This window comes from Nicotiana tomentosiformis, chromosome 10 (assembly GCF_000390325.3).
Source record: "Nicotiana tomentosiformis chromosome 10, ASM39032v3, whole genome shotgun sequence".
Lineage (NCBI taxonomy): Eukaryota > Viridiplantae > Streptophyta > Magnoliopsida > Solanales > Solanaceae > Nicotiana > Nicotiana tomentosiformis.
This window is the reverse complement of record NC_090821.1, coordinates 31,347,014-31,374,382: the sequence shown is the minus strand read 5'-3', so window position 1 is coordinate 31,374,382 and position 27,369 is coordinate 31,347,014. Positions and strand designations below refer to the sequence as shown.

The 27,369-nt window shown below is 38.6% G+C and overlaps 2 protein-coding genes across 2 annotated transcripts; one reads left to right on the top strand and one right to left on the bottom strand.

Moving 5' to 3' along the window:
* Nucleotides 1-5,077: 5,077 nt before the first annotated feature.
* LOC138899951 (uncharacterized) lies at nt 5,078-7,326 on the top strand. The gene is made up of 2 exons (XM_070186653.1): nt 5,078-5,357; nt 6,941-7,326. Exons 1-2 carry the CDS (start codon nt 5,078-5,080, stop codon nt 7,324-7,326), a joined length of 666 nt encoding a protein of 221 aa, XP_070042754.1.
* A 17,907-nt stretch (nt 7,327-25,233) lies between these two features.
* On the bottom strand, nt 25,234-25,773 carry LOC138899950 (uncharacterized). Its single transcript, XM_070186652.1, has one exon. It carries the CDS (start codon nt 25,771-25,773, stop codon nt 25,234-25,236), a length of 540 nt encoding a protein of 179 aa, XP_070042753.1.
* Nucleotides 25,774-27,369: the final 1,596 nt, after the last annotated feature.

Genomic DNA, 27,369 nt, shown 5'->3' with positions numbered 1-27,369 from the left:
GACGCTCTCTGATACGATCATAAAGAGAAGACCGAGAAATCACACAAGCTAAAACTCGGCTCGACTTAGAAATATCCAATCTAACAAACTGGTTAGCCAAGGCCTGAACATCTAAGACTAATGGCCTCTCTACTATCGGTAGATATGCTAAACTGCCTAAACTCTCTGTCTTGCGACTCAAGGTATCGGCCACCACATTGGCCTTCCCGGGATGATATAGAATGCTGATATCATAGTCCTTAAGCAACTCTAACTACCTTCACTGCCGCAAGTTAAGATCTTTCTATTTGAACAGATATTGTAAACTCTGGTGGTCAGTGTAGACCTCACAAGGGACACCGTACAAATAGTTTCACCAAATCTTCAAGGCATGGACAATAGCGGCTAACTCAAGGTCGTGGACAAGATAGTTCTTTTCGTGCACCTTCAACTGCCTAGACGCGTAGGCAATAACCCTACCATCCTGCATCAACACCGCGCCGAGACCAATGCACGACGCATCACAATACACAATATAAGGCCCCGAACCCGAAGGCAACACCAACACTGGAGTTGTGGTCAAAGTTATCTTGAGCTTTTGAAAGCTCTCTTGATACATGCCGGATGGGCATGCCTAAGGATTTCCAAGTCAACATCATAGCATTGAAGTGCTTTAAATGCATGAGGGGTATATTTTTCGTGATGAAATACAAATTTTATAGTAAAAATTTTGTCTAATAAAGTTTCCCACCAAATAAATGGATTGGCGCCATATATTAAGTAATATTAGCCACAAAATTAAAGGTATTGGTGACAATTTAGTTTTGTCACTAATATTCTTGACAATTTGTGACAAATCAATATTTGTCTTAAAACTAATTATATTTTCGATACAAATAAGTTTTGTCACTAAAAGTATGCAATTTAAACGACGACAAACTAAAATTTGTAGTTAAATGGTGTAAAATTTAGTCATAAAACTTTATAATTTTGGTGACCTTAGTTTTTGTCACTAAAGCATAAACAATTAGTGATAATGATAGTATCGTCTCTATTTTATCCACGAAACTATTAGCTACCATTGAAAATTTGTCAATAATTATTGACTACTTGTGACAAAAATTACACCCATACTTAAATATACGAGGGACATATTTTTAGTGACGAAACATAAATTATGAGTTCTATTTATTAACTAAAATTTTCTACATGAGAAATTTAATTAGTACATATATTTGTTACGCTATCGCTTGATTTTTTTAGTATTATTCCTTTATGACTATTTGTTTATTATGATTTTAGTTATGTGTATATGTACGACTTTTCTCATCATAATTATAATTATAAGTCTTGTATTTTATATTTTTTCACAAATTTATATTTATTTATTTTTTTGTTCCTTGCTTATCTAATTCCATTACTTAATATTATTAAATTTACATATGAAATTTTAATAAATTACCAGTTTAATATAACACAATGAATATAATTTTGTATTACTCTTGAAATTTAACTTGAATTTATCCTATATGACTTTCTCAAATTATTTCTCTATTTAAATTTATCGATAATATTTTTGAATATTTTTTGTTTGCTTAATTTTATCAAATAAATTTAAAGTGTGGATAGAATCACATTATATATGTTCTCCTCTTTATACATTAGTTTTTGTTCTACAGTATTTTAATTTTTTTCATTTTGTGTTCATCTATAATATGAATTTTATTATATTATTTTTCTAAATAGATGGTGTTGAATTAGTTCAAAGGTTAAACTGAGAAGGTCTTTTATTATATGTCATGAATCTACTAATAGTTATAATAATAATTATTTTTATATTATTTTAAATAAGAAATTAAATTAAATTCTTCTTCCCGTTTGTATTTTATATGAAAGTTTAATTTTTTTATTAAAATTACTTTATAATAAGTTAAATTATATCTTTATATATTTTATTTATTACTTGAAATTATTATTTATATTTTTTTCTTTAGTTTTATCTATTATGATATTTTTTGTTACATGATCTTATCCATAATTAGTATTCAAAAACTTTCTCATCTCAAAAAATAAATTTGTCTTGTCATTTATATATATATATATATATATATATATATATATTTCCTTCTTCTATAATAGTTTCCTTAATATATAAAGACATTTAATTATTTTCAATTCAAATTTAAAAAGAGTAACTGTTACACCCCATATTTTCGTACGTGAAAGTACGCCATAAATAAATTAATAAAATCTCGAAAATGAGATGTTACATCCCGCATTTTCGTACGTTGAACTTTCATCATAAGTTAATCGACGTAAGTTTGGCAATGAGATTTATTTTGGGATTATAAGTACTATGCTATTTCAAACAAGTGATAAGTTAATTCGTGAAGGTGAGAGGGTAAGCGAATCGAAGAAAATGAATTTCGTCAAAGTTTGTCATTTTGAGGTAAAATACGGCCAGAGCTAAAATACCCGGTATTTATGGACTAGTACCATATAAGGTACCACTTGACCGTGATAGTAAGGTGTATAAAGTGTGTTAAAAGTAAGTAGTACTTTAAATAATTTGAGATAATTCTTAATTATGTGGATAAGTAGATAATTATTGATTTTAGTGGGAGATTAACAATAAATTAAGATAATTGATGGTTAATTATTGGATAAGATCATCACGTGACAGCAAACCAATTCTAAGAGTTGTGACTCATAAACCACTATGTTATGTGGCAAGTCTTAACAATAAGAGTCATTTCCATTTTAATAAAGGAAAGACACATATGACATGAAGTCATATCAATCCTTAAGAAACAGAAGTCAAATATCCATTCTTGTATGCATTCAAACGTAAGTGTTTGTATGTTACAAACGTAAGTCACGAAAGTTAGTCTCATATGCAAGATAGTATCTTCAACAATAGTTCAAAGACAAATTTCATCTTGGCAGCGTGATATTTTTTTTGCAATTCAAAAGAAAGATTCAGCAACTTATTTAAAATATTGGCAACGTGATTTTGCTACAAAAATCATACGAGACTACGTAATGTTATAGCAACGGGATTTTACGATTCTAAAGAAGTACGGTACAACCTTTCTCAAGAATATCATATGGATTTTCCCCTACTTCGATCCGCCGTTACGTGAGTTGTCGCAAAAGATGTGTGTTAGAAGGATTGTCAAGAGAATCGGTTCAAGTATGTTAAGGCTATCCCTTCTTTCTTTTGGCATGATCAATACGATACAAACGAAACGAGTAAACGCATAATTTTTATAAATGACTCTATTCATAGAAATATTAGGGGTGTCTATATTATTGATTCTCCATGTGAATTATTATTATATCTTCTGTTCATGGGTCTCAGAAAAATACATATTTGATAAAGTTTATCCGACAGGCATATTATTTTTACGACATTCCGAGAAATCTTATTAACATATTTTATATGCATTTCATGCATATATACATGCACATTTCATGCATATATATATATATATATATATATATATGTATATATATATATATATATATATATATATATATATATATATATATATATATATATATATATGTATGTATGTATGTGTGTGTGTGTGTGTGTGTATATGCATATATGTATATGGGATATGAAAAAGCTTACGGCGTTATATACGCATCACCACCCGATCAACTGGTATACGTTGATGAATTGCCCACAGTGGCCGAAATGATATGATGTGATGCCCTCAGAGGCTTGATGATATTATGAACGCATATACCTATACATGGTATGCCATTTATACGCATATACATGACATTATAAAAATGAAATGATTCACAGAGCTTTGCAGATGTACTTGTCGAGTCTTTTACTCCATGTATCTCTCATGTCTATTATTTACTGGTTTTCATTCCTTACATACTCGGTATATTATTTGTACTAACGTCCATTTTATCTGGGGACGCTGCGTTTCATGCCCGCAGGTCTTGATAGGCAGGTCGAGAGTCCTCCAAGTAGACGATCAGCTCAGCGGAAGATGTCGGTGCACTCCATTTGCTCCGGAGTTGCTTATTTTGTCAGTATGATTTAGATGTGTATTGTTTGGTATGGCGGGGCTTTGTCCCGACCTTTATGACAATTATATATTTTTAGAGGCTTGTAGATAGATGTCATGTATATGAAAGATTGTACGGCCTTGTTGGCCTATGTTTTGAGTTTATTAATGATCATGTTGGCCTATTAGGCCCTTATGTCACGTGTATATGATGATGTAATAAGAAATATACGTTACGTCGGTACTCGATTGAGTAAGGCACCGCGTTCCTGTCGCGGCCCATCAGTTTGGGTCGTGACAGTAACTAATTATTAACCACCCTAACTAATTTTGTCCTAAAATTTGAAATTTTTTCAATTTTTATGGTGACATTTGTGTATAGGGAAAAATACGACATGACTCGTGGCCGCTTAAAGGAAGGACACGTGGAACACAAGATGGGGATGGCCACCGAACATAGCTATTCCGCTTGTCACCGGAAGGAATAACGATCATAAAAGGAGTATTAAATACTTTGCGCCCAGTAACATTTAATACAGAATATTTTACAGCATTAAGGATGATGGCCCGTTACAAGGAATTTGGCATTTATGTCTAACTTACATCTTCATCAATGGCCCTCATAATTGACATTAAAGAAGGGCATGATCCTAGGACTTCTTTCCCTAGACATAACTATAAATAGAGAGCTTAGTAATTATTGTAAAGAACACAAATTTTCTGGCTAACTTATACTACATTTTATATAGAATTTTAATACCATTTCGTTTTCTCGCTTTTTGATATCATCATTATTGTGCTCGGAAACCCTGTTCTTGGACTTGTCAGTTCTGTCATTTCATCTACATTCTAAGGCTAAGAATTTTATATTTCATCAGTTATTTCGTTACTTTTTGGATTGAATTAATTCACTTGTCTAGAAACTATGAATAAATTCAACTGTACTATTTTACGGGTAAATAGTTTGGTGCCCACCGTAGGGCGTAGATAGCCGTGCTATTAAATTTATCCTTGCCTTTTTTACTAACGTGTTTGATTATTTTATCTTGGCAAAAATCACAGAACAAATGGAAGAAAATAATATTAACGTCACACGCAACCCTGAAATTCAAGGGGAGCAGCCTCATTTCGATGATTCAATCAGTGACACTCGCAATGAGGGGAATGACGCCACACCAGTGTTTGACGGGCGGTACACTCGACAGGTTCGGGAGACGACTGATGATGATGCTGATGAGGAGCATGTAGCGGATGCAGTGAGGGTCCTGCAAGAGCAACAGGCAATCATTCTAGGCCATCTCATGCGGCAGGATCAGGTTATGATGGAACTAAAGCGAGCTCTATCAGGTGCTTCAAATAATGTGAACAGGCGAGATCCAAATCCTCCCGATGTTCCCGCAAACCAAACAACGTAGAGAGTCAACAATAACACTCCCAGGGATGAAGTTGTCTCCGACGGGGCCGGGGGGAGTAGATCCGGCCTCAACAACGGTAACGATCTGTTCAAGGAGGAACTTTTGCGGTTCATGAAAGAAGTAAACGCCCGCATGGATCAAATCCCGGGCATGCCACTAGTATTGAAAGGCCCTAACTCGAAGAAGTATATTCAATTACTGTTCAAACCGAGTGCGACCCCAGAATTAATCTAGAAGCAATTCAAAATGCCTGAAATGCTAAAGTATGACGGAACTTTAGATCCACATGAACACATTACCACCTACATAATAGTAGTGAAAGAAAATGATTTGGCTCCTCACGAAATTGAGTCTGTATTGCTAAAAACATTTGGTGAGACTCTCACGAGCGGAGCTTTAACATGGTATTCATTATTGCCCGAGTATTCCATAGATTCCTTTGAGATGCTCGCGGATTTTTTCGTCAAAGCTCATGCCGGTGCCAGAAAGGTACAAGCCCGAAAGGCCGACATATTCAGGATCGTGCAGGGATAATCCGAATTATTACGAGAGTTTGTTACCCGGTTCCAGAAGGAAAGGATGTTACTACTGGCAGTCTCGGATGAATGGGCGACTGAAGCGTTCACCAAAGGTTTAAATCCGAGAAGTTCGAACGCTTCCCAGAAGTTGAAGGAAAGTCTGCTCGAGTTTCAAGCGACGACTTGAGCGGATGTCCACAACCAGTACGACTCAAAAATAAGGATCGAAGACGATCAAGTTGGCTTTCCATTGTCGACTAAAGGACGGGAGAAGAATAGAGAAAAAATGAAAGATGATATTGACACGGATAGATAAACTTTGAGGGGCCAGTTTTTGCCCTATGAGCGGACAGAAGGTCGTGGTAGGAGCTTCCGGACAGTAGACAAGTTCACCATTGATAGAAGGGCCGATCGTAGTCGGAACAACATATCGCTACAGGATAGAGAAATCTCGGGGTCACGAGATTCTTCTTACCCAAAGTTGTCGAAGTACAACTTCAATGTCAGTATGGTGGAGTTGGTATCAGCGATGAGAAATATCAAAGAGGCACGATTCCCAAGACCTATGAAATCTGATCCCAACCAGAGTGATCCCAATTTATGGTGTGAATACCATGGCACTAACGGCCACCGGACTGGAGACTGCCGACACCTCCGAGAAGAAGTGGCAACTTTGTTAAAGAATGGTCACCTCAGAGAATTCTTGAGTGACCGAGCTAAAAACAATTATGGTCGGAACAGGGGCGACGCGGAAACCTCGAAAGCAGGAGAAGAACTCCCACGCCAAACGATCAACATGATCTTCGTAGGAAATATAGTTAACGAGGTCACCTTTCAGTAGCGAAGAAGACAAAAGTATCGATAACTCATAGTAAAAGGCTCTGGGAAGATGATATCACATTTATGGACGAAGATGTAGACGGATTACTGCTACCGTATAATGATGCACTGGTAATTTCTTTAAATGTGTTAGATTTTAAAATTAAACATGTTTTAGTGGATCCAGGAAGTTCAGCTAATATCGTACAATGGAGAGTACTTGAGCAAGCTAAACTCACTGGAAGCATTATCCCGACAACGAAACTCCTCGCCGGATTCAACCTCGCAAGCGTGACAACTCGGGGAGAAATTTTGCTGCTCAAAAACGCTGAGGGAGTAATGAAGACAACTCTCTTCGAAGTGGTAGATGGAGACATGGGGTATAACATCATCTTGGGAAGACCATGGCTGCACGAGATGAAAGCTGTGACTTCAACATATCACCAATTGTTAAAGTTTCTGACACCCGAGGGGATCAAACAGATAAGGGGTGATCAACCGGCAGCAAAGGAGATGAATGCAATTTCGGTCTCCAGTAGCAAAGGAAAGGAACATGCGGCATAGCAATTTTCGAAAGCGGCATATGCCCCCGAACCAGATGAAGTTAGTCCAGGGACAGAAGAGTCGAAACAATACCAGGTACCAAGGTATTTTCAAGTACCAGAAGAGACGGACATGACGAAGTCCACGGCAGAAGAATTGGAGCAAGTTGCGTTGTTCGAAGAATTCCTGTATAGAATGGGCCGTCGAAATGAGCGAGTTTGATATAGAATATAAACTGAGGACTGTAATTAAGTCGCAAGTCTTGGCTGACTTCGTGGCCGGTTTTAGTCTGGGACTATTGCCTCTGGCGGCCAATGAGGCAATAATGGTGTCAGAATTGACATCGGGAGTTTGGACCTTATTTACGGACGGAGCTTCAAGCGTAAAAGGGCCCGGGCTTGGAATAGTCTTGATCACGCCTTCGGGAGAAACCTTAAGGCAAACCATAAGAATGATTTTTTTAACTAACAATGAAGTAGAGTACGAAGCTTTGATTGCAGGGCTCGAATTGGCCTGGGGGCTTGACTCCGAAATCATCGAAATCAAATGTGATTCACAGTTGGTGGTGAATCAGGTCTACGAATTTTTTGACACCGAAGAAGAATGTATGCAGCAATACGTGGTAAAAGTTTAGGCTTTATTGGCACGATTTCGAGAGTGGTTAATTACTCATATCCCGAGGGAAGATAACGCGGAATTAGATGCATTGGCAAATCTGGGCTCATCGATAGAAGTTCAGGGATCGGAATCAGGAATGGTAGTACAACTGATGAACTCAGTCTTGGACATAGATGGTTACTATAAGGTGAATTCGACTTGTTTGGTCTGGGACTAGAGAAACAAAATAATCAATTATCTCGAGCTTGGAAGGTTGCCTGAAGACCCCAAAGCATCAAGAGCGTTACGTGCCAAAGCTGCACGTTATAGCTTTAAGAAAGGCCAAATATAGAAAATCCTTTCAAGGCCCGTTGGCCCAGTGCTTAGGAGCATCCGAAGCTAACTATGTCACGAGAGATGTCCATGAAAGGATATGCGGCAACCACTCAGGTGCAGATTCTTTGGTGCTAAAATTGGTTCGGGCAGGATATTACTGGCCAGATATGGAACAAGATGCCAAAGACTTCGTACGAAAATGTGATGAGTGACAACGCTATGCCCCACTAGTACATCAACCGACATAACCCCTACATTTGGTTTTGTCCCCGTGGTCGTTCATGAAATGGGGGATGGACATCGTCAGACCACTACCACCGGCTCCGCCTCCCCGAAAGGTAAGATTTCTTTTAATTTTGACTGACTATTATTCTAAATGGGTGGAAGCAGGTCCTTATCATAAGATCAGAGAACGCGAAGTGGTCGACTTCCTGTGAAAAAACGTAATTTGCAGGTTTGGAATACCAAAAGAGATTGCATGCGACAATGTGCCGCAGTTTATCGGCGCAAAAGTTACAAAAGTTCCTTGAAGATTTGAAGATAAAGAGGGATTATCTCTTCACCTTATCATCCGAGCGCAAATGGTCAAGCAGATTCAACAAACAAAGTGATTATACAAAATCTAAAGAAAAGGTTGGAAGCAGCAAAAGGCAACTGGCCCGAAGAATTACCTGGGGTTCTATGGGCCTACCGAACAATGGCCAAGTCAAGCACGGGAGAAACCCCTTTTTCCCTTGTGTACGGCACAAAAACTTTGATACCGGTGGAAGTAGGGGAACCAACCTTAAGGTATTTCCAGCCGAATGAAGAATCGAACAAAGAAGCAATGCTAATCAACTTGGAGCTGCTCGAGGAACGCAGGGACTTGGCGCATGTCAGAATGGCGGCTCAAAAGCAGAGAATGGAGTGATATTATAATCGAAGAGCCAACCTCCGTTATTTCAAAGTAGGAGACTTGGTCTTGAGGAAGGTAACTCAAAACACCCAGGAACTCAACGCGGGCAAGTTAGGCCCAATATGAAAAGGTCCTTACCGGGTTTCAGCTATCACTAGGAAAGAATCGTACGAGTTAGAGAACCAGAACAGAGACAAGTTGCCCAACAACTGGAATGTGGCTCACCTCAAAAGATATTACTGCTGACAAATAACAATCAAATGGAAAGTATGTTCTGCATACTTTTTTCCTTCGTTCAGTTTTTGTCCCAATTGGGTTTTTCTAGCAAGGTTTTTAACATGGCAGTGACGGAAAGCATACTACGAAGACAACAACAATAAGATCTTCGATGCCAAGGCTTCACTCGAGGGCGATTAGGTAATCTTTGGTTCGATAGCGAATTCCCACCGGGAAGTTAAGTTTGCTACCGAACAGAGGTTACTCGATTGTTCACGAGCACAAACCACTAGAGGATTGTTAGGTATTCTTTCGCTCGATAGCATGGGTTCCTAAGGGGAAACAAGATATGTTGCCGAGTAAAGGATTACCTAGCAATTCATTGGTTGAATCTTCGAAGATACAAGACTTCCAGTGTTCTAATTCACATTCTTAGGTAAGTTATACAAGTACTTCAAATGTTAGTGCCGTAATGAACAAGAGACGTCCTCTTCAAAAGCACCGTAAACATAAGAGGGACATCTCTTATAAAAACTGTTATACCCCATATTTTTTTTGTACGAGAAAGTATGCCATAAGTAAATTGATGAAAGCTCGGAAATGAGATATTACATACCGTATTTTCATACGTTAAAGTTTCGTCGCAAGTTAATCGATGTAAGTTCGAGAATGGGATTATTTTGAGATTATAAGCATTATGCTATTTCAAACAAGTGACGAGTAAATTCATGAAGGTAAGAGGGTAAGCAAATCGAAGAAAATGAATTTCGTCGAAGTTTGACATTTTGGATAAAATACGACCCGAGCTAAAATACCCGATATTTATGGACTAGTACCATACAAGGTACCACATGGCCATGATAGTAAGGTGTATAAAGTGTATTAAAAGTGAGTAGTATTTTAAGTAATTTGAGATAATTCCTAATTATGTGAATAATTAAGTAATTATGGATCTTTAAGTGGAAGATTAACTTATAATTAAGAATTATTGGATAAGGAATTAACTCCCTAACGTGGCAGCAAGCATGAAGGCTTAAATTAAGCCCAACTTGACTCTTATGATCATTTAATAAGTTGGCAAGATTGGAGGAGTCTTTGTGGCTTAGTCATACAAAGTGTGGGGCCCACACGTTATATAAAAGGCCTTTCAAAATCACAAATTGAGATGCTTATACATGTAGGAACAGATGTAAATTCTCAAACAAGATTTCATACAAATCTTTTACAAGGTGAGATAGATTGACGTGATTTTGCTTCAGCAAATTATTTTATCCGAAAATATTCTACGCAATAGCAACGACAGTTCTTGGATTAGTAAATTCATACGAAATTGCACTGTGTAATAACAATGGGATTTTGCAATTCTAAGGGAGTACGGTGCAATCTTTCTCAAGAATATCATACGGATTTTTCCCTACTCCAGGTATGTTAAGGCTAAGCTCTTCCTTCATTTTAGCATGATTTCGTAATTACATGTGTTTGATAACGAGGCATAAAGAGAAGTTCATACTCCCGAATTTATATATGTTATCCTAGTCTCATAAATTACAGTATTCTCCTTATCGGGACTTCATATTTAATATAATTGTCTTCTTCCAGTCAAGAGAGCAGATAGCCTATATATACATTATTACAGTATTTTTATTACCATCGAGTTATAATCGATGGGCAGGCCCCTATTGGACAACCTCTGATCAGATGGTAAGTTATATATCAAGCCTACTGTGGCCGAGCGCCTATGAGCGAGCCCAATTAGCCGAGATATAGAGCCTAGTATGGCCAAGCGCCTATGAGCGAGCCTACTACGACATAGTAGTAATATATATATACCGAGCATTATAAGTCCGGACAACTATTTTACTTATTATATTGAGAGAGTTGAGTCAGTATCAGCATGTAAGCATATCTTCAGATTATCCTAGACTCCCAGTTACTTTCAGTTATTATATTATCAGTTCAGTTTCAGCTTACAGTTATTCTGTTGCCTTACATACTCGGTATATTATTTGTATTGACGTTCTTTTTGCCGGGAGACGTTGTGTTTCATGCCCGCAGGTCTCGATAGACAGGTCAAGAGTCTTTCAAGTAGGTGATCAGCTCAGCGGAAGATGTTGGTGCACTCTATTTGCTCCAGAGTTGCTTGTTTGGTCAGTATAATTTAAATGTGTATTGTTTGGTATGGCGGGGCTCTGTCCCTACTTTTATGATAATTATGTATTCTTAGAGGCTTGTAGACATATATCATGTACGTAAAAGATTGTATGGCCTTGTCGGCCTATGTTCAGTGTACGAGTGGTTATTTTGGTCTTATAGGCCCATATATCTTATGTATAAGTTGGTATTACATGTTGTATTCTACCTATCTCACGGCAGCCTCTTCGGCTTAGTTTTCTATGATAGTATGATACGAAAAGATACGTTATGTTGGTACTCGGTTGAGTAAGGTACCGGGTGCCCGTCGCGGCCCATCGGTTTGGGTTGTGACAAAAATCCTCTCGTTAAAGGGTTGGTTCCGAAAGAATCAATGCCTAGAATCTAGAATGCCATCAGAGAAAAATACACCCGAAGCCACATACGAAAAAGACGAAAAAAGCAAACTTGCACAAATACTCATGGAAACCCTCAAGAAAAAGGGATAATACTCGGAAATAAAATGCTTCGAAGAAAAAGCATCTGAGATTGCACATAATAAAGCGCGAATAGAACAATATGCGTAGAATACTTGAGTAAGTGTGAAAGTTAATGACTTGTATGAATATTCAAATGAAAGTAATATACAAGGACGCGTCAAAATGATAAAGGTACAAAATAGAAAAAGAAACAAAAAGCTAAACTACAGCGTCTCCGGAATCATGAGGAAGAGAAGTATCCGTATCCCCGAAAGTAGTAGATGGTTCCACCGATGGCTCAACATTTTTCCCAGCTTTGTCTTCAGCATCATCGCCTTCCGATCCTTCTTCAATTTTTGAAAACTCGAAACCGGAATCAGAAAAACCTAGAGCATCAGACTGCGCCGAGAGTCCATTTTTTGTAGCCAATTCAAGTTCTCGGGCCTTAGCAATTTCGTCATCAATGTCAATGATACCAGTCTTGGCCTCTTCCAAGGGTTTTCTACTCATGCTATACATGGAATAAGTTTTTTTTAACAATGAGGGAAGCCGCTCGGCGCTTGAGTTCTTCTTTGAGTTGAGTAACTTTGGCAGAAAGGTTTTCCCGGAAGGACCTAGCAGATTTGAGACTGATATAGAGCTCACGAACAATTGAACTAAAGAGCCTATTATGCTCGATAGTTTTCCTATACTTCTCCTCTAGATGGGCATGTTTTGCCACCATAGCAGCAAGCACTTCACTTTTGGAGTTTAAGGTCGCTTCCAAATTAATCACTCTTTCAGCGGAGGCAGCCGCACGATCGGTTGCAACAAGAATGACGTTCTGGACTTTTGCCCATTTAGCTTTGGCTTCATCAAATCTAACCCTCAATGGCCCAATTTCTTGGCTAAGGGTTACCATTTCTTGCTTGCTCTGCTACAAACGGGCCTTTAAAACAATGGCCTCGGTAGCCTTGGTTTCCAATTCCGAGAGGCAGAGAATAGTCTGGTCCTGTTACGTCAAAAGCTGATCCCGTTCAGAAGTAAGTTCTTCCTTCTTATGAATCAGCCTTTGAAGCCCCTCAGAAACAAGAAAGTTGGCCTACAAAACAAGAAGAGATAAAACTTAGAGTACATTTATTCAAAAGTATAAGAAATAACAGAAGAAGAAAGGAATGTACCACTGCGGCGTTGAGCATAGCATTGTTCAACAAATACTCCCTCGAGAGTGTCTGAATCTTTTCCCAGTCTTTTTCTGAAGCCAAAGGCTTCAGGTAATTAGCAAGTTCCACCGGCTGGGATAGCAGGTTGCACCCAGTAGAGACCGAAAGAGTAATTTTCCTCCTCCTTTGTGGATCTTCAGAAGGGGCAGCATAATTTTGCCCCAAATTCCCTTGAACTGGGGACTGTGGAGGAGATGATGTAGCAACCGCTATTGGAAGAGTAGATAAAGATGGAAATGATGTAGCAGTTGCTGGTGGTGGTGAAGGTGGAGATGAAGCTGATGTAGTCGAAGAGTGAGAAGCAGCTGCATCAAATGAAGTGCTGGTTGTTTGATGCTCGCCAACCAAAGACGGAACAGACCCGGTACTCAGCCCCGCAGTACCAGTTACAGCTATTGGGGCCCGGAAGTAGGAGTTAGCATATTCAACTAAATCAGATTCTCCCTAAAGTACTGAGACGTCATCGTTAGTTGGTGCAATTGTCTCAACAGGTCGAGCATCCTGTTGAGATGATAAGGATTGTATCCTTCTGTGTAAAGAAGATCCCTCATCACTAGCTTCTTCATCATCATCGATCATCATAGTGTCTATGACCGACCCGGAAGGATCGTCACCGGAGATGACTCGGGGGCATCAACATTTGCCTCTTATTCTTTTCCCCGGCCGCAGAGGAACATCTTCTCTTTGGTTGCTTGTCCTCTGGCCGGGGACTCCGTGAAGAAACGTTTGCGCTCGAAGAAGTTCCAAAGATGCCTGTTCGATTAAGTGCCTCCTGAAGCCTGTTCGAGTAAGTGCCTCCTGAAGCGGCCTTGCCGCATCAGCAGGGTCAACCAAAACATCCATCTCGGGGACATACAAAAAGTGAACATCCATCTCGGGGTCAACCAAAACATCCATCTCGACCTAATTTAGTGAACAATTCAGAAGGGTTCAACCAAGTTCTTCATATACAAAAAGTGGAAACAAGGTAAAATAAAGTTACCATGATTTTTGGCCTTCCACCCGTATTTAAGGGACAACTATTTTCTCAAACGAGTTTCAGGCTTTGTGATTTTCAAGATCTTCCGAACCCACCGGTCCAAGCCTTCTACCACCGAGGGGTCCATCGAGTCGCTGTAACATATAAAGGTTGAAGGATCAATACAGGCATGAAAGAATATTTAGTAAGAGAAAGTGTATTAAAGGAAACTTACGAGAACGATTCCAAGCAACCGGAAAGGATGAAGTCGTTGTTGGAATAATGTCACTGGTGACAACTACAACAAACCGTTCCATCCACCCATGGTCATTGTCATCATCCATGCTAGTCAACAAAGTATGGTGGCCACGTTTACAGAGATTTATCATACCTTCCCGGAAAGAATAAAGGTTCATCATACGAGCTAATGATAGCTCTTCCCCAGTTTCCTGACACAGGCGTCGAAGGCAGCAACCATCCTCCATACTGAAGGGCTCACCTGTGCCAAGCATACTTGGTAGCGAAGGAAAAATTCCGCAATCACGGGATCGAGTTTTTCGCTCAAAGAAAATGCATCCAAAGTAAAGGGATACGTGAAAAAATATGTAAAACCTTCCTTCGGAAGGGTCACTCGCTCCGATAAATCAGGAGCAATAATATCTAACTCAGGGCAGGGGCAGTCCTTCTTCACAGCAGGAATACTAGAAGGACGAATAGAAGAAGAGTACCCACTAACATCCCATGTGCGAGGGTTAGTAGTAGAAAATTTCTCTTCAAAATCCTTCAAAGTACTAAGCCTTCTTGGGATGATGGAACCCACCGTTGGAGGAACGAAATCCTCGGTTTTGTTCTTGCCCTTTGAAGAACTAGCACGTTTTGAAGAGGAAGCCATTGGAATAGAAGGAAGAAAAATTTCTGGTTCGAAAAAGATCAGAGAAAGGTTGGGAAATAGAGATGCGAGTTAGAAGTTTGAGAAATTATGAAGTACATAAAAGGAGGAGGATGCATATAAGTAAAATTTTGGCGGCTAAATTCATGTCCTACCTCGATAATCGACAAACGTTGTGCTGAATCATAGGATGACGCATGTTTGGGGCATTAAATACGGAGAGACGTGCGTCTAATCAACTGTCAGAAAACTTTAAAGGGAGTTGTAGTAATTCCCGCCCAAAAGGTGCTTTCTACCAACTTTCCGGTAACTCAATATTGTGTCACCGGAAAGCAGGGGGACTATCTATATAAGAAAAAATATGACATGACATATGGCCGCTTAAATGAATGACACGTGGAACACAAGATGTGGATGGCCACCGAACATAGCTATTCCGCTTGTCACCGGAAGAAATAACGATCATAAAAGGAGTATTAAATGCTTTGCGCCCGGTGACATTTAATGCATAATATTTTACAGCATTAAGGATGATGGCCCGTTACAAGAAACTTGACATTTTTGTCTAACATTACATCTTCATCAATGGCCCTCATAATTGACATTAAAGAAGGGCGTGATCCTAGGACTTCTTCTCTAGACATAGCTATAAATAGAGAGCTCAATTATCATTGTAAATGACACGAATTTTCTGGCTAACTTATACTACATTCTATACAGAATTTTAATACCATTTCGATTTTTCGCTTTTTGATCTCATCATTATTGTGTCCGAAAACCCTGTTCCCGGACTTATCAGTTCTGTCATTTCATCTACACTCTAAGGCTAAGTATTTTATATTTCATCAGTTATTTCATTACTTTTTGGATCAAATTAATTCACTTATCTAGAAACCACGAACAAATTCAACTATACTATTTTACGGGTAAACAACTTGACATCATCACAATGAGTTGCTTTTCCTATTCTATATAGATAGACTATATTGATAGATTTTAGGAGTTGAATACAATCTATTCCTTCTTGAAAAGATGATTTCCTTTTTATTTACGTTAAATATATATTTTTTAGTTTACATTTATCTTTTGAATTTTGAGAATTATTATTTTATTCCTTCTTGAAAAATACTAAACTAATTTAAAACGTAAGTTTAATGAATGAAGTTAGAAATTTTAATAGGAGAATTAAAAAAAATGCAAATTAGTATTGTGATATATCCATGGGATTCAAGAATTCACATATACACAAAATATATAGTAAGAATTCTTTATCACATCCATCACTTATAACAATTTTTTCAGTATATTTTACCTTTCTATAACCTATAACAACAATATGCAATATTATAATAATATATTATTTGTAACATTATCCATCTACAACAGTCTTACTAAAATTTAAGTAATTTTATTCTTTCTCACTATTGTTGCTAGTCATTTATTTTCATAATGAAGAAGCACTAATACTACTTTGCTAATGCTACTTGGGCTGAGCTATTAAACTCTTAGATGCCCTTCAAGTAAAAGCTATCAAATACCATTTGGCTAAAGTTTAGACGAAAATCTTTGTCAATTGAAAGGTTATCATTACTTGGAGATTGAATCCACGAACGAAGCAACAATTGTAGATATCTTCTATCAAATTTAAAAGAATTTAATTTTTAATTATAATTTTAAAAGGTATGTTTAGAGTTTAAATTTTTGTACGTATAACTAGTTATGAATTTACTAATAACTTATTAGCTTTTCTTAATTTTAATTGGTGAAATATGAATAACTTTTAAAATTTTAATAATTTTTTGTCTTTTAACAATTTGATTTAATAATTGATATGTATTATAAAATTTTTAATCATGAGTTATCCTTGTTAGCAAACGTTTTAATCTTGTGGTATTTTTTGGTAATATAATAAAGTTAAAGTGTAAATAAATTGCCAACAATATATTTTTTAAGGTTAGTAAAAATAATTTTGTTATTGATAAAATACTTAATTACCCAAAAACCAACTTTTTGGGTTTTCATTATTTTTCAAAGTTGAACCAAAAAAGTGGCGGTAAGTTTGTCTCCTTTTTTTTTATGTTTCCCCAAATCCCTCCTTTTAATTCCTATAGTGCCGCCTCCATCCCCTCTATAGTCCCATCCCCTTCATCTCCCCCACGTCTCCTCCTATCTCTTTTATATGATCTTCACCCCCCATCTAGCTCTTATCCCAGTAAGATCTGCTTATTGCTATCATGATATGTCATTTCTCTTCTTCTTCTTTTTTTCCTTTCACACACACAATCCAAAATGTTTGATTTTCTTCAAAGCCTCTTTTTTTGTTTTTAATTAACAACTTTAGGAGACTACAACTGTAATATTGTTTCGTTTTAAGACCCAATGCCACTTCTCGCGCTTCTTTTGCTTCGGTACAAATCCAAGGTATGTAATATTGTCTCTACTTTATTGATCTTTTTGGTGTATTTCTCATACCGGATCTCACTGTATTTATGTAGTAGTAGTGGTTTCTTTTTTAGTTTTATGAAATACATTTAAAGATATTTTGTTCATGTTTCTGTAATTCTTGAGAGGTTAAGTACTCAAAATTTGACATTTCTTACTCTTAATTCTTGTGGTTATTTTGCAGCCAAAGAGGAATTGAAAATATTTGTTTGTATAAGGTCAAATCCAAGCTTGCCCTTCATGTAATTAGTCGAGATTATAACGTGATAAATCGATGGTCGTCATTATAACATCGAAATCAGAAGTAAAGCCAGGTTACCGAGCTCGAGATACCAAGTCCGATTCAATATAAGGCTCGAGTCAATATCGTGCTCGAGTCAATATCGAGCAATGATATGAAGTAGTGTTATCGAACTCAAGAGTTAGAGACCAACCAATACCAAGCTCGAATCAATATTGAGTTCGAGTCAATATCGAGCTCGAGATCAAAAAATCGACCGATACCAAGACCGATCAAGATCGAGCTAAGAGACAAAGAGCCGTTGTAGCCGCACCAGGTAGAGAATTTCGGCAGAAATTAAGGAAAAACCGATCAACTAATCTATCATGGGATCCCCACTATGTATTTTTTATTATATCCAAAGTAGGATTCTTCCATTATATTAAGAGTGTATTATTTCTTTAAAAAAAGACATTAACATCCACAGAAGAAACATTGATACATTCACAAGATTATTACATTGATATAGTTGAGATTATCCTTTTTTGAGTTGGGACATTGATTCATCTTGCTTGTTTATAAATCATTCTCTATTCAATTTCGTTTGTATTTTATTCCTTTATACAGTCAATATTCGATATATTTCTACTTACTTTTCTGATTTGTACCAAGCTATACCACGTATCCTTAGAACTACGTATAAATTCAACTCTATCCGTTTTTGATACTCCCGCCATACCAAACAATACACGTCTAAATCATACTGACCAAACAAGCAACTCCAGAGCAAATAGAGCTCACTAACATCTTCCGCTGAGGTGATAGCCTACATGGAGGGCTCTCGACCTGTCTATCGGAACCTGCGGGCATGAAACACAGCGTCCCCCAGGCAAAAGGGACGTCAGTACAAATAATGTACCGAGTATGTAAGGAATGAAAATCAGTAAATAATAGACATGAGAGAAACATGGAGTAAAAGACTCAACATGTATATCTGAATAGTTCTGTGAATCATTTAATATTATAATGTCATGCATATACGTATAAATGTCATACCATGTATGTGTATATGCGTTCATAACATCATCAAGCCTCTGAGGGCATCCCATTATATCATCTCAGCCACTGTGGGCAACATCATTAACGTATACTAGCTGATCAGGTGGTGGTGCGTATATAACGCCGTAACCTTTTCCCATATTTCATATATATATTATATATATGTGTGTGTATATAACGCCATCTGGTTATGAATCAACATATATGTATAAATGAATGCAATGCATGAGAAGTATGTCAATAAAATCTCTCGGAACGTCATAAGACCATTATACCTTTGATTAATATCATGAAACAAACTTTATCAACTTATGTATTTTCTGAGACCCATGAACAGACGATAGAATAATAGGACATATGGGAATTCAAGAACATAGGCATCTCTAATATTTCTATGAATAGTGTTATTTATGAAAGTTGTGAATTTACTCGTTTCGTTCGTGTCGTATAGATCATGCCAAAAGAAAGAAGAGATAGCCTTAACATACCTGAGCCGATTGTCTTGATAATCCTTCCAACACACGTTAATTGCGGCAAAACATGTATCGGCGGATCGAAGTAGAAGAAAATTCGTATGATATTCTTGAGAAAAATTGCACCTTGCTCCCTTAGAATTTGTAATTCACGTATCAATAGCATTGTAAAGATTCACATGAATTCTTTTTGGAGAATTCCATCCGAATCTCTAGCAAGCATTTCCATTCCCTTTAATGATGTAGGGAGGTTATTTTGTTTAATTCTCATTCACTTCTCTTTGTGAATTAGAAAAGTCTTACACCTTAGTGGCTGTGGGCCCCACTAAGGTGATGACTTAGCCTCCAAATAAGACATCTTATCAAATGAATTAAGAGTCATTTGAGAAAGGTTTACTGCCACGTAAATGGTTATAAGGCTTATCCAAAAGTTATCCACTTAATTTCTTAATTAACTCATTAATCCCCAACTAATCTAATAATTAACTAATTATCCACATAATTAAGAATTATCTCAAATTACTTATAATACTACTCACTTTTAACACACTTTATACATCTTGCTATTATGGTCATGTGGTACTGTCACGCCCCAAACTCGGGGAGCGCGATCGGCGCTCAACCGAAAGAATCCGGCCGAGCAAGCCTGTTAGATTTTCTTCTACCCAAACTCATCCATGAATAAAGAGGAGATGCACTCCATTAATAAAACACTGAAATTTTTTTATTAATAACTTTTTTTTATTCCCATTAGCAGCTTCATTCATAATTTCCAAAATATTACGAGTTTATAGAATTAATGAAAAATATGATTTCCAAATACCGACATTTCTAGTTCAATTCCCCAACATCAACCACAACCCACAACCTGTCTACGGAGCCTCTAAATACAATAGAAGAGTAATATAGAAATACCGGCAACAAGGCCCCGGCTATACCTTAAAATACAGTACATGAGAAACAAAAGATACATGACCCCGAAATGAAGTGGGGCTCACCAAATCAGCTGAAAAGAGTGCGCTGCTATCACTGATCGATGTCGCCTGCTGTAGAACCACCTGCATCCATTAAAGATGCAGCGCCCCCGGCAAAAAGGGACGTTAGTACTGTCGAATAGCACTAGTATGCATAGCAAAAAGTCCTCTTTCAAAATAGAATGCCCATATAAAAAAAGGTAACACATAGAAACAACAAGTCATAATCAACAATATCCAAATGTTCAGTTAAAACATAATAATTTTTAAAATATGAACTTCATATAAAATTTTGGTTGGAAGATCATTAGCACCGATAGACCATTGTTCACAATACCAATGTTCACAATATCAGTGTTCACAATACCAATGTTCACAATACCAGTGTTCACAATATCAATGTTCACAATACCAGTGTTCACAATACCAATGCCACCGTACTTTTAGCACGGAGTTCGATCACGATCCGATCGGCTAAGCTATATCATTAGAGAATCAACCCCAATTACTATCAATACCAATACCACCGTAAATTTAGTACGGAGTTCGATCTCGACTCGATCGGCTAGGCTATCTCATTAGAGAATCAACCACAATTACTGTCAATATCAATACCACCATAAATTTAGTACGGAGTCCGATCACGACCTGACCGGCTAGGCCATCTCATTAGAGACATCAACCACAATAACTATCATTACCAATACTATCGTAAGTTTAGCACGGAGTCCGATCACGACCCGATCGGCTAGGCTATCTTATTTGAAGTCATCAACCAAAATCTCAATTTCAATTAAGAGGAATAGTTTTATCACATCAATCTCATCCTAAATAAAGAGAATAATTCACAAAAATAACATAGGTTCAAATATATTTACCTCATCATCTTTTACATTGTATAAATCTCCACTAGTACTTTTAGCCTTTCACAATGACAATATTTCCTTGGCTCTTTTGGCCATCCACAAGATTCTTTATTTATGGCACGATGGCCATATTTGATATTCCACACTTTCATTTCTTCCCTCTCATCTATCATCATCATAAATATCAACATACATATAATATTCCGAAAATCACAACTTTAAGTTCATTAGAAATGAAAAATTTAAGCACAATAGATTTCTTTTCGAGAAATGGAGTAATATAATTGACAATTGATGCGCAAGTTAAAATCATCAACAAGTAACACACTATTTATTCTTGAAATACTTTTCCCCAAAAAGGATAATACTCAATTTTCACTCACGAATATGTAAGAATGCAAAACACATTGGAAATACTCACAAACCATAGTATTTGTTAAAACAGCCACTTATGGCATGACTTGAGTACGAAAGCTTTTAGGCAATTTTATTTTCGAAGTCATTTTAAAACATTTGAGTCGAGGCTCATTTCATAACCTTTCTCACATCATTTCATTTCATTGGCACCATTGGCCACAAGTATAACTTTCATTCTTGCACGTTGGCCACTCTTGATATCCCAATTCACTTATTTCATTTCCAACCACCTTTATAGGTTATCAACAATAATACATTCCCAATCCAGACTTTAGGTATACATATGAGCAATTTCGAGTCTTAAGAATATTGAGATTTTCTCACACAATTAGTATACTAGTTTTCATCTAAAACACGACTCAAAGCCACAACATTTTAATATACAAACCATACTTTGAACATCTATCTTTCGACATAAGGCTCATTCGGAATAAACAAGTTTATTGGGAATAACCCGGAATATAGAAGTTAGGAATCTTGAGCTAATCATACTTGATCTTACGGAAACATTATGGATATCTATTCTAAGAAAGAAAGTTTAGCCAACATACCTCAATCGAGCTTCCTTAACTCTAGAATGATCTAGAATTCTTAGCAATCCCGATCTATTTTGAGACATAACAAAATTGAACCATTAATAGGAAGATATTCATGATCTCAGCTCATTTGAGCATTTTATCAAACACTAGGTGTGCAAATCTAACTACAAGGTTCTTCTACAAGATTTTCTTCACTCCACAACCCAATCTTTACTTATTTGAGCTCAACAATCTTCCCACAAACCTTATTAGTACCATCATGTATAAATAATGCTCTTATACCCAAGAATCATACTCCAAATCAACCATCTTTTACCCAAATTCGAAATTGAAAACTAGGGTATGGAACCTTACCTCTTAGATAAAGAACTTGTGGGTTTTCCTTGTTAATCTTCCAAGATTTGAGCAAGGCTTGATGAATAATTAGCCTAGGGTTTCCTCTCTCTCTCTAAAACACTCTCCCTTCTCTCTAAAATATCAGAATTTTTGCTCAAAAATGGCCGTTTGTGTGTATTTAACAAAGTAGGGTCGGGTTTTAAAAACTCAAAAATGGAGCTCCGGAACAAGTTCTACGATCGCATATGCGACCGCATAATGGATATGCGGACTGCATATCGGTTGCATAATTACAGACCAAAACGATCAAAAAGTTGTCAGTGTATGCGGTCACTATGCGGTCCGCATAACTGTTATGCGATCGCATAATGCACCGCATAACAGTTATGCGGTCGCATAGCCGACCGCATAATTGCCCCAGACTGGCCCTTCTCCTGCTCACTTCTGCGGCTATTATGTGGCCCGCAGAGTGATTATGCGGTCGCATAATGGACCGCATAAATGCGCTTTTCCGCCAAATATTTTCCTTTACATTCTGGTGCATTGTTCAACCCAAAAAGTCCGAACCGCGACGAGCAAGCTCGCCGCGAAGATCTTATACCATCCTCAAACACGTAAGTCTACTCTGGCACCACGAAACCTTGAATTCACTTGCGAAATTTACGGGGCTTTACACTGAAATACTTCAAAATTTTCCGGGGTGTTACAGGTACCTTGTATGGCACTAGTCCATAAATATGGGGTATTATATCTTGGACAGTATTTTATCCCAAAATATCAAACTTCGACAAAATTCGTTTTCTTCGAATTGCTTACCCTCTCACCTTTACGAATTTACTCATCACTTGTTTGAAATAGCATAATGCTTATAATCTCAAAATAATCTCATTCCCGAACTTACGTCGATTAACTTACGACGAAACTTTAACGTACGATAATATGGGATGTAACATCTCATTTCCGAGCTTTCATCAATTTACTTATGGCGTACTTTTACGTACAAAAATATGGGGTGTAACCCTAAGGGTATTTCAAGTTCGAGAAAATACTCACTCGACCATTAAGCCTAAGGGCTACATTATTTCGAGTTCGAGCAAACACTCACTCGACCGTTAAGCCTAAGGGCTACATTACTTCGAGTTCGAGCAACACTCAATCGACCATTAAGCCTAAGGGCTATATTAATTCGAGTTCGAGCAAATCCTCACTCGACTATAAAGCCTAAGGGCTACCCTAACTCGAGTTCGAGCAACTATTCTCACTCGAGGATTATCTATCGAGCCCAAGGGCTGCCATTAATTTGAGTTCGAGAAATTATTCTCACTCGACTACGAAGCCCAAGGGCAACCTTATTTCGAGTTCGAGCAAGTCCTCACTCGACCACTAATCCTAAGGGCTATTCTTATTTTGAGATCGAGCAAATCCTCTCTCGACTGTAAAGCCTAAGGGCTACTCTTATTTCGAGTTGGAGCAAGTCCTCACTCGATCACTAAGCCTAAGGGCTATTCTTATTTTGAGTTCGAGCAAATCCTCACTCGACTATAAAGCCTAAGGGCTACACTAACTCGAGTTCGAACAACCATTCTCACTCGGGGACTATCTATCGAGCCCAAGGGCTTCCATTAATTCGTGTTCAAGAAATTATTCTTACTTGACCACTAAGCCTAAGGGCTATTCCTATTTCGAGATCGAGTAAATCCTCACCCGACTGTAAAGCCTAAGGGATACTCTTATTTCTAGTTCGAGCAAGTCCTCACTCGACCACTAAGACAAAGGGCTATTCCTATTTCGAGATCGAGTAAATCCTCACCCGACTGTAAAGCATAAGGGCTACTCTTATTTCTAGTTTGAGAAAGTCCTCACTCGTCCACTAATCCTAAGGGCTATTCTTATTTCGAGTTCAAGCAAATCCTCACTCAACTATAAAGCCTAAGGGCTACCCTAACTCGAGTTCGAGCAACCATTGTCACCCGGGGATTATCTATCGAGCCCAAGGGCTGCCATTAATTCGAGTTCGAGAAATCATTCTCACTCGACTAAGAAGCCTAAGGGCTACCTTATTTCGAGTTCGAGCAAGTCCTCACTCGACCACTTAGCCTAAGGGCTATTCCTATTTTGAGATCGAGCAAATCCTCACTCGACTGTAAAGTCTAAGGGCTACTCTTATTTCGAGTTCGAGCAAGTCCTCACTCGACCACTAAGCCTAAGGGCTATTCTTATTTCGAGTTCGAGCAAATCCAAACTCGACTATAAAGCCTAAGGGCTACCCCAACTCGAGTTCGAGCAATCATTCTCACTCGGGGACTATCTATCGAGCCCAAGGGCTGCCATTAATTCGAGTTCGAGAAATCATTCTCACTAGACTGAAAAGCCTAAGGGCTACCTTAATTCAAGATTCGAGAAGTCATTCTCACTCTACTACAAAGACCAAGGGCTACCTTATTTCAAGTTCGAGCAAGTCATCACTCGACCACTAAGCCTAAGGACTATTCTTATTTCGAGTTCGAGCAAGTCCTCACTCGACCACTAAGCCTAAGGGCTATTCCTATTTCGAGATCGAGCAAATCCTCACTCAACTGTAAAGCCTAAGGGCTACTCTTATTTCGAGTTCGAGCAAGTCCTCACTCGACCACTAAGCCTAAGGGCTGTTCTTACTTCGGTTTCGAGTAAACACTCACTCATAAAGCCTAAGGGCTACATTAATTCAAGTTCAAGCAAGTACTCACTCGATTAGTCCGACTTTGGTCAAATTACCAAAAGCCTCGAAACTTATGAACAAAATTTTAACAAGGCACCGAATGAAATAAAGGCAAGACGGAAAAGAAAGAGATCTTTATATATATGAAGATATTTACATGGTCCGATCAGGACCCTACACAAAAGATCAAAAATGAAAATTCCTAAGGTTCCTGATATTCTCTAGGGGCAGTTTCTTCTCCATCGAGGTCCTCCCAGCTCTTGGACCCGCTTTTGCTCTCGTCATCATTGTCGTTATCATTGGGAGCCAGTGTTGCAGCTTCGGTTTCATGCTCTTTAGCCTTTATTATCTCGTCGGCAAGATCGAAACCTCGAACATGGATCTCCTCGAGGGTTTCCCTCCGAGATTGGCACTTAGCGAGTTCAGCAATCCAATATGCTCGAGTTTGAGCGGTCTCGGCTGCCTTTCTCGCTTGTACTTGAGCTTTTTTGGCATGGGCTCGGTAGACGGCCACGATCGCATATGCCTCGGCTTTAGCCTTTTTGGCTTCAGATTTGTCCTTCGCAAGTTCGGAAGCCAACCGAGCTTCGAGCTCCGCTATTTTTCTTTCCTGAGCCGAGCTCTTCTCTTTCATGCCTCGAAACTGACTTTCGGCTGATGACAATTGGGATAAAGCTGTTTCTTTTTCTGCAGCTAAGCGGTCCATACCTTCTTTCCAACCCAAGGTTTCCGCCTTTATCATATCGACCTCCTCGCGGAGCTGCCCGATCACCTCGATCTTCTGCTACAGATGTGAGATTGAAATATTAGCCACCATTCCCTAATCGAGCCCATGAGCTTTAAAGATTTTTATTACATGCTCGATCAGGCCGCTAACTCGGCTCGAAGGTCCTTGATTTCCTCTTCTCTTTGCCCACAGAGAAGTTTAAGGGCATTTCTCTCCTCCGTGAGCCCTCGAAGGTCGGCCTCATACTGACTCAGCTCAGCTTGAGACCGAGAAAATGCTTCCCGATGAAGCGCTGAGGCCTACGCAGAAAGAAGAAAAGAATTTAGACAGAAAGAGAAAAACAAACACAAAGGTAATACCAACATGGAGAGTTAAGGCTTACCCGATTCATAGCTCGCTGTGCTTCATTGAAAAGGCTCAAGGCCTCGCCCGGGTCTTTCCTCGAGACGTCCAAGTCACTCAGGTCGGTAGCATCTTCGACCCTAGTAAATTAATCACGGAAGGGTTCCTCCCTTCTGTGGACCCCTTCGATTCAGAGGGTCCTCAAAGCCCGAGCCTCTTGAATCATCTCCTCAGAAAACGAGGGAACCATCGGGGAGCCTCTAATTTCTAATGCCCCAAATGGATCGCTTGGGGCGTGTTTTGCATATCGAGGGGCTTCGAGACCAGCCCCTACAGCCGTTCCCACTGTTGGCTCATTATGGTGGGAGGCATCTTCAATCCTTGATGACTCGGCGACTTTGCCAGAGTATCTTCCCGAGACCCCCTCATGTCGAGACGGAGTCTCTGCAGACTTCACCGATTCAATGGCTTTTGGGGCCTCGATGCTCATTCCTACTCGGGCTACCAGCCTAGATTCATCTTCTTCCTCTCCTTCATCTTCATCCCTTAGATGCCGAATAGAGTCTTCGGTTAGGATGATGATGTTCTTCCTCGGCTTACGAGCTGCCCTCTTCTTAGGTTCAGGATCCTCGGGGGATGAGATTATTTTTCTCTTTCTATCCTTCGCCGGTTTCGTTGCCGGGATCAAAGTCTCCCCTCACCAGATAAGGGCCTCATGACGACATCTTTGCCAAGGCCTGTGTGAAAGGAAATTAAGTAAGAAATGCTTCAAACAAAATCGTCAAAGACGTAGAAAAGGGGCTTACCATGAGTTTTGGCCTCCCATCGGCCTTTTGATAGATCGCGTCATGAGCGCTCGGCATACGTAGAGGTCGAAGCTAGGTCCCGAACCCAGTTCCTGAGGTTAGAAATTGCACCACACATCCAAGTGATCGCTACATCACGGAAAAAGACATCGATGAGAAGAAGCAAAGGAGCAAAACAATTAATAGGAACTAATTGGGGGATTGTACTTACGCTTCATATTCCATTCCTTGGGAAATGGAATCTTCTCGGCCGGGAGTAGGTTAGAAGTCCTCACTCCAATGAATCGGCACATCCAACCTCGGTCTTTGTCCTCGTCTATACTCGAGAACAACACTTTAGTAGCCCAGCGCTAGAGTTTTACTAACCCACCTCGATAGAGGCAGGGGCTGTACAACCTGATGAGGTGGTCGAGGGTAAAAGGCATCCCCTCGACCTTGTTCACGAAGAAGCGGATCAAAATAA

Coding starts and splice junctions, on each gene's coding strand:
- LOC138899950 (XM_070186652.1), bottom strand. CDS start 25,773: ATGATAAAGGCGGAAACCTTGGGTTGGAAAGAAGGTATGGACCGCTTA.
- LOC138899951 (XM_070186653.1), top strand. CDS start 5,078: ATGGAAGAAAATAATATTAACGTCACACGCAACCCTGAAATTCAAGGG. Junction 5,358..6,940: donor ACTAAAGCGAGCTCTATCAG/GTGCTTCAAATA, acceptor AACATGTTTTAG/TGGATCCAGGAAGTTCAGCT.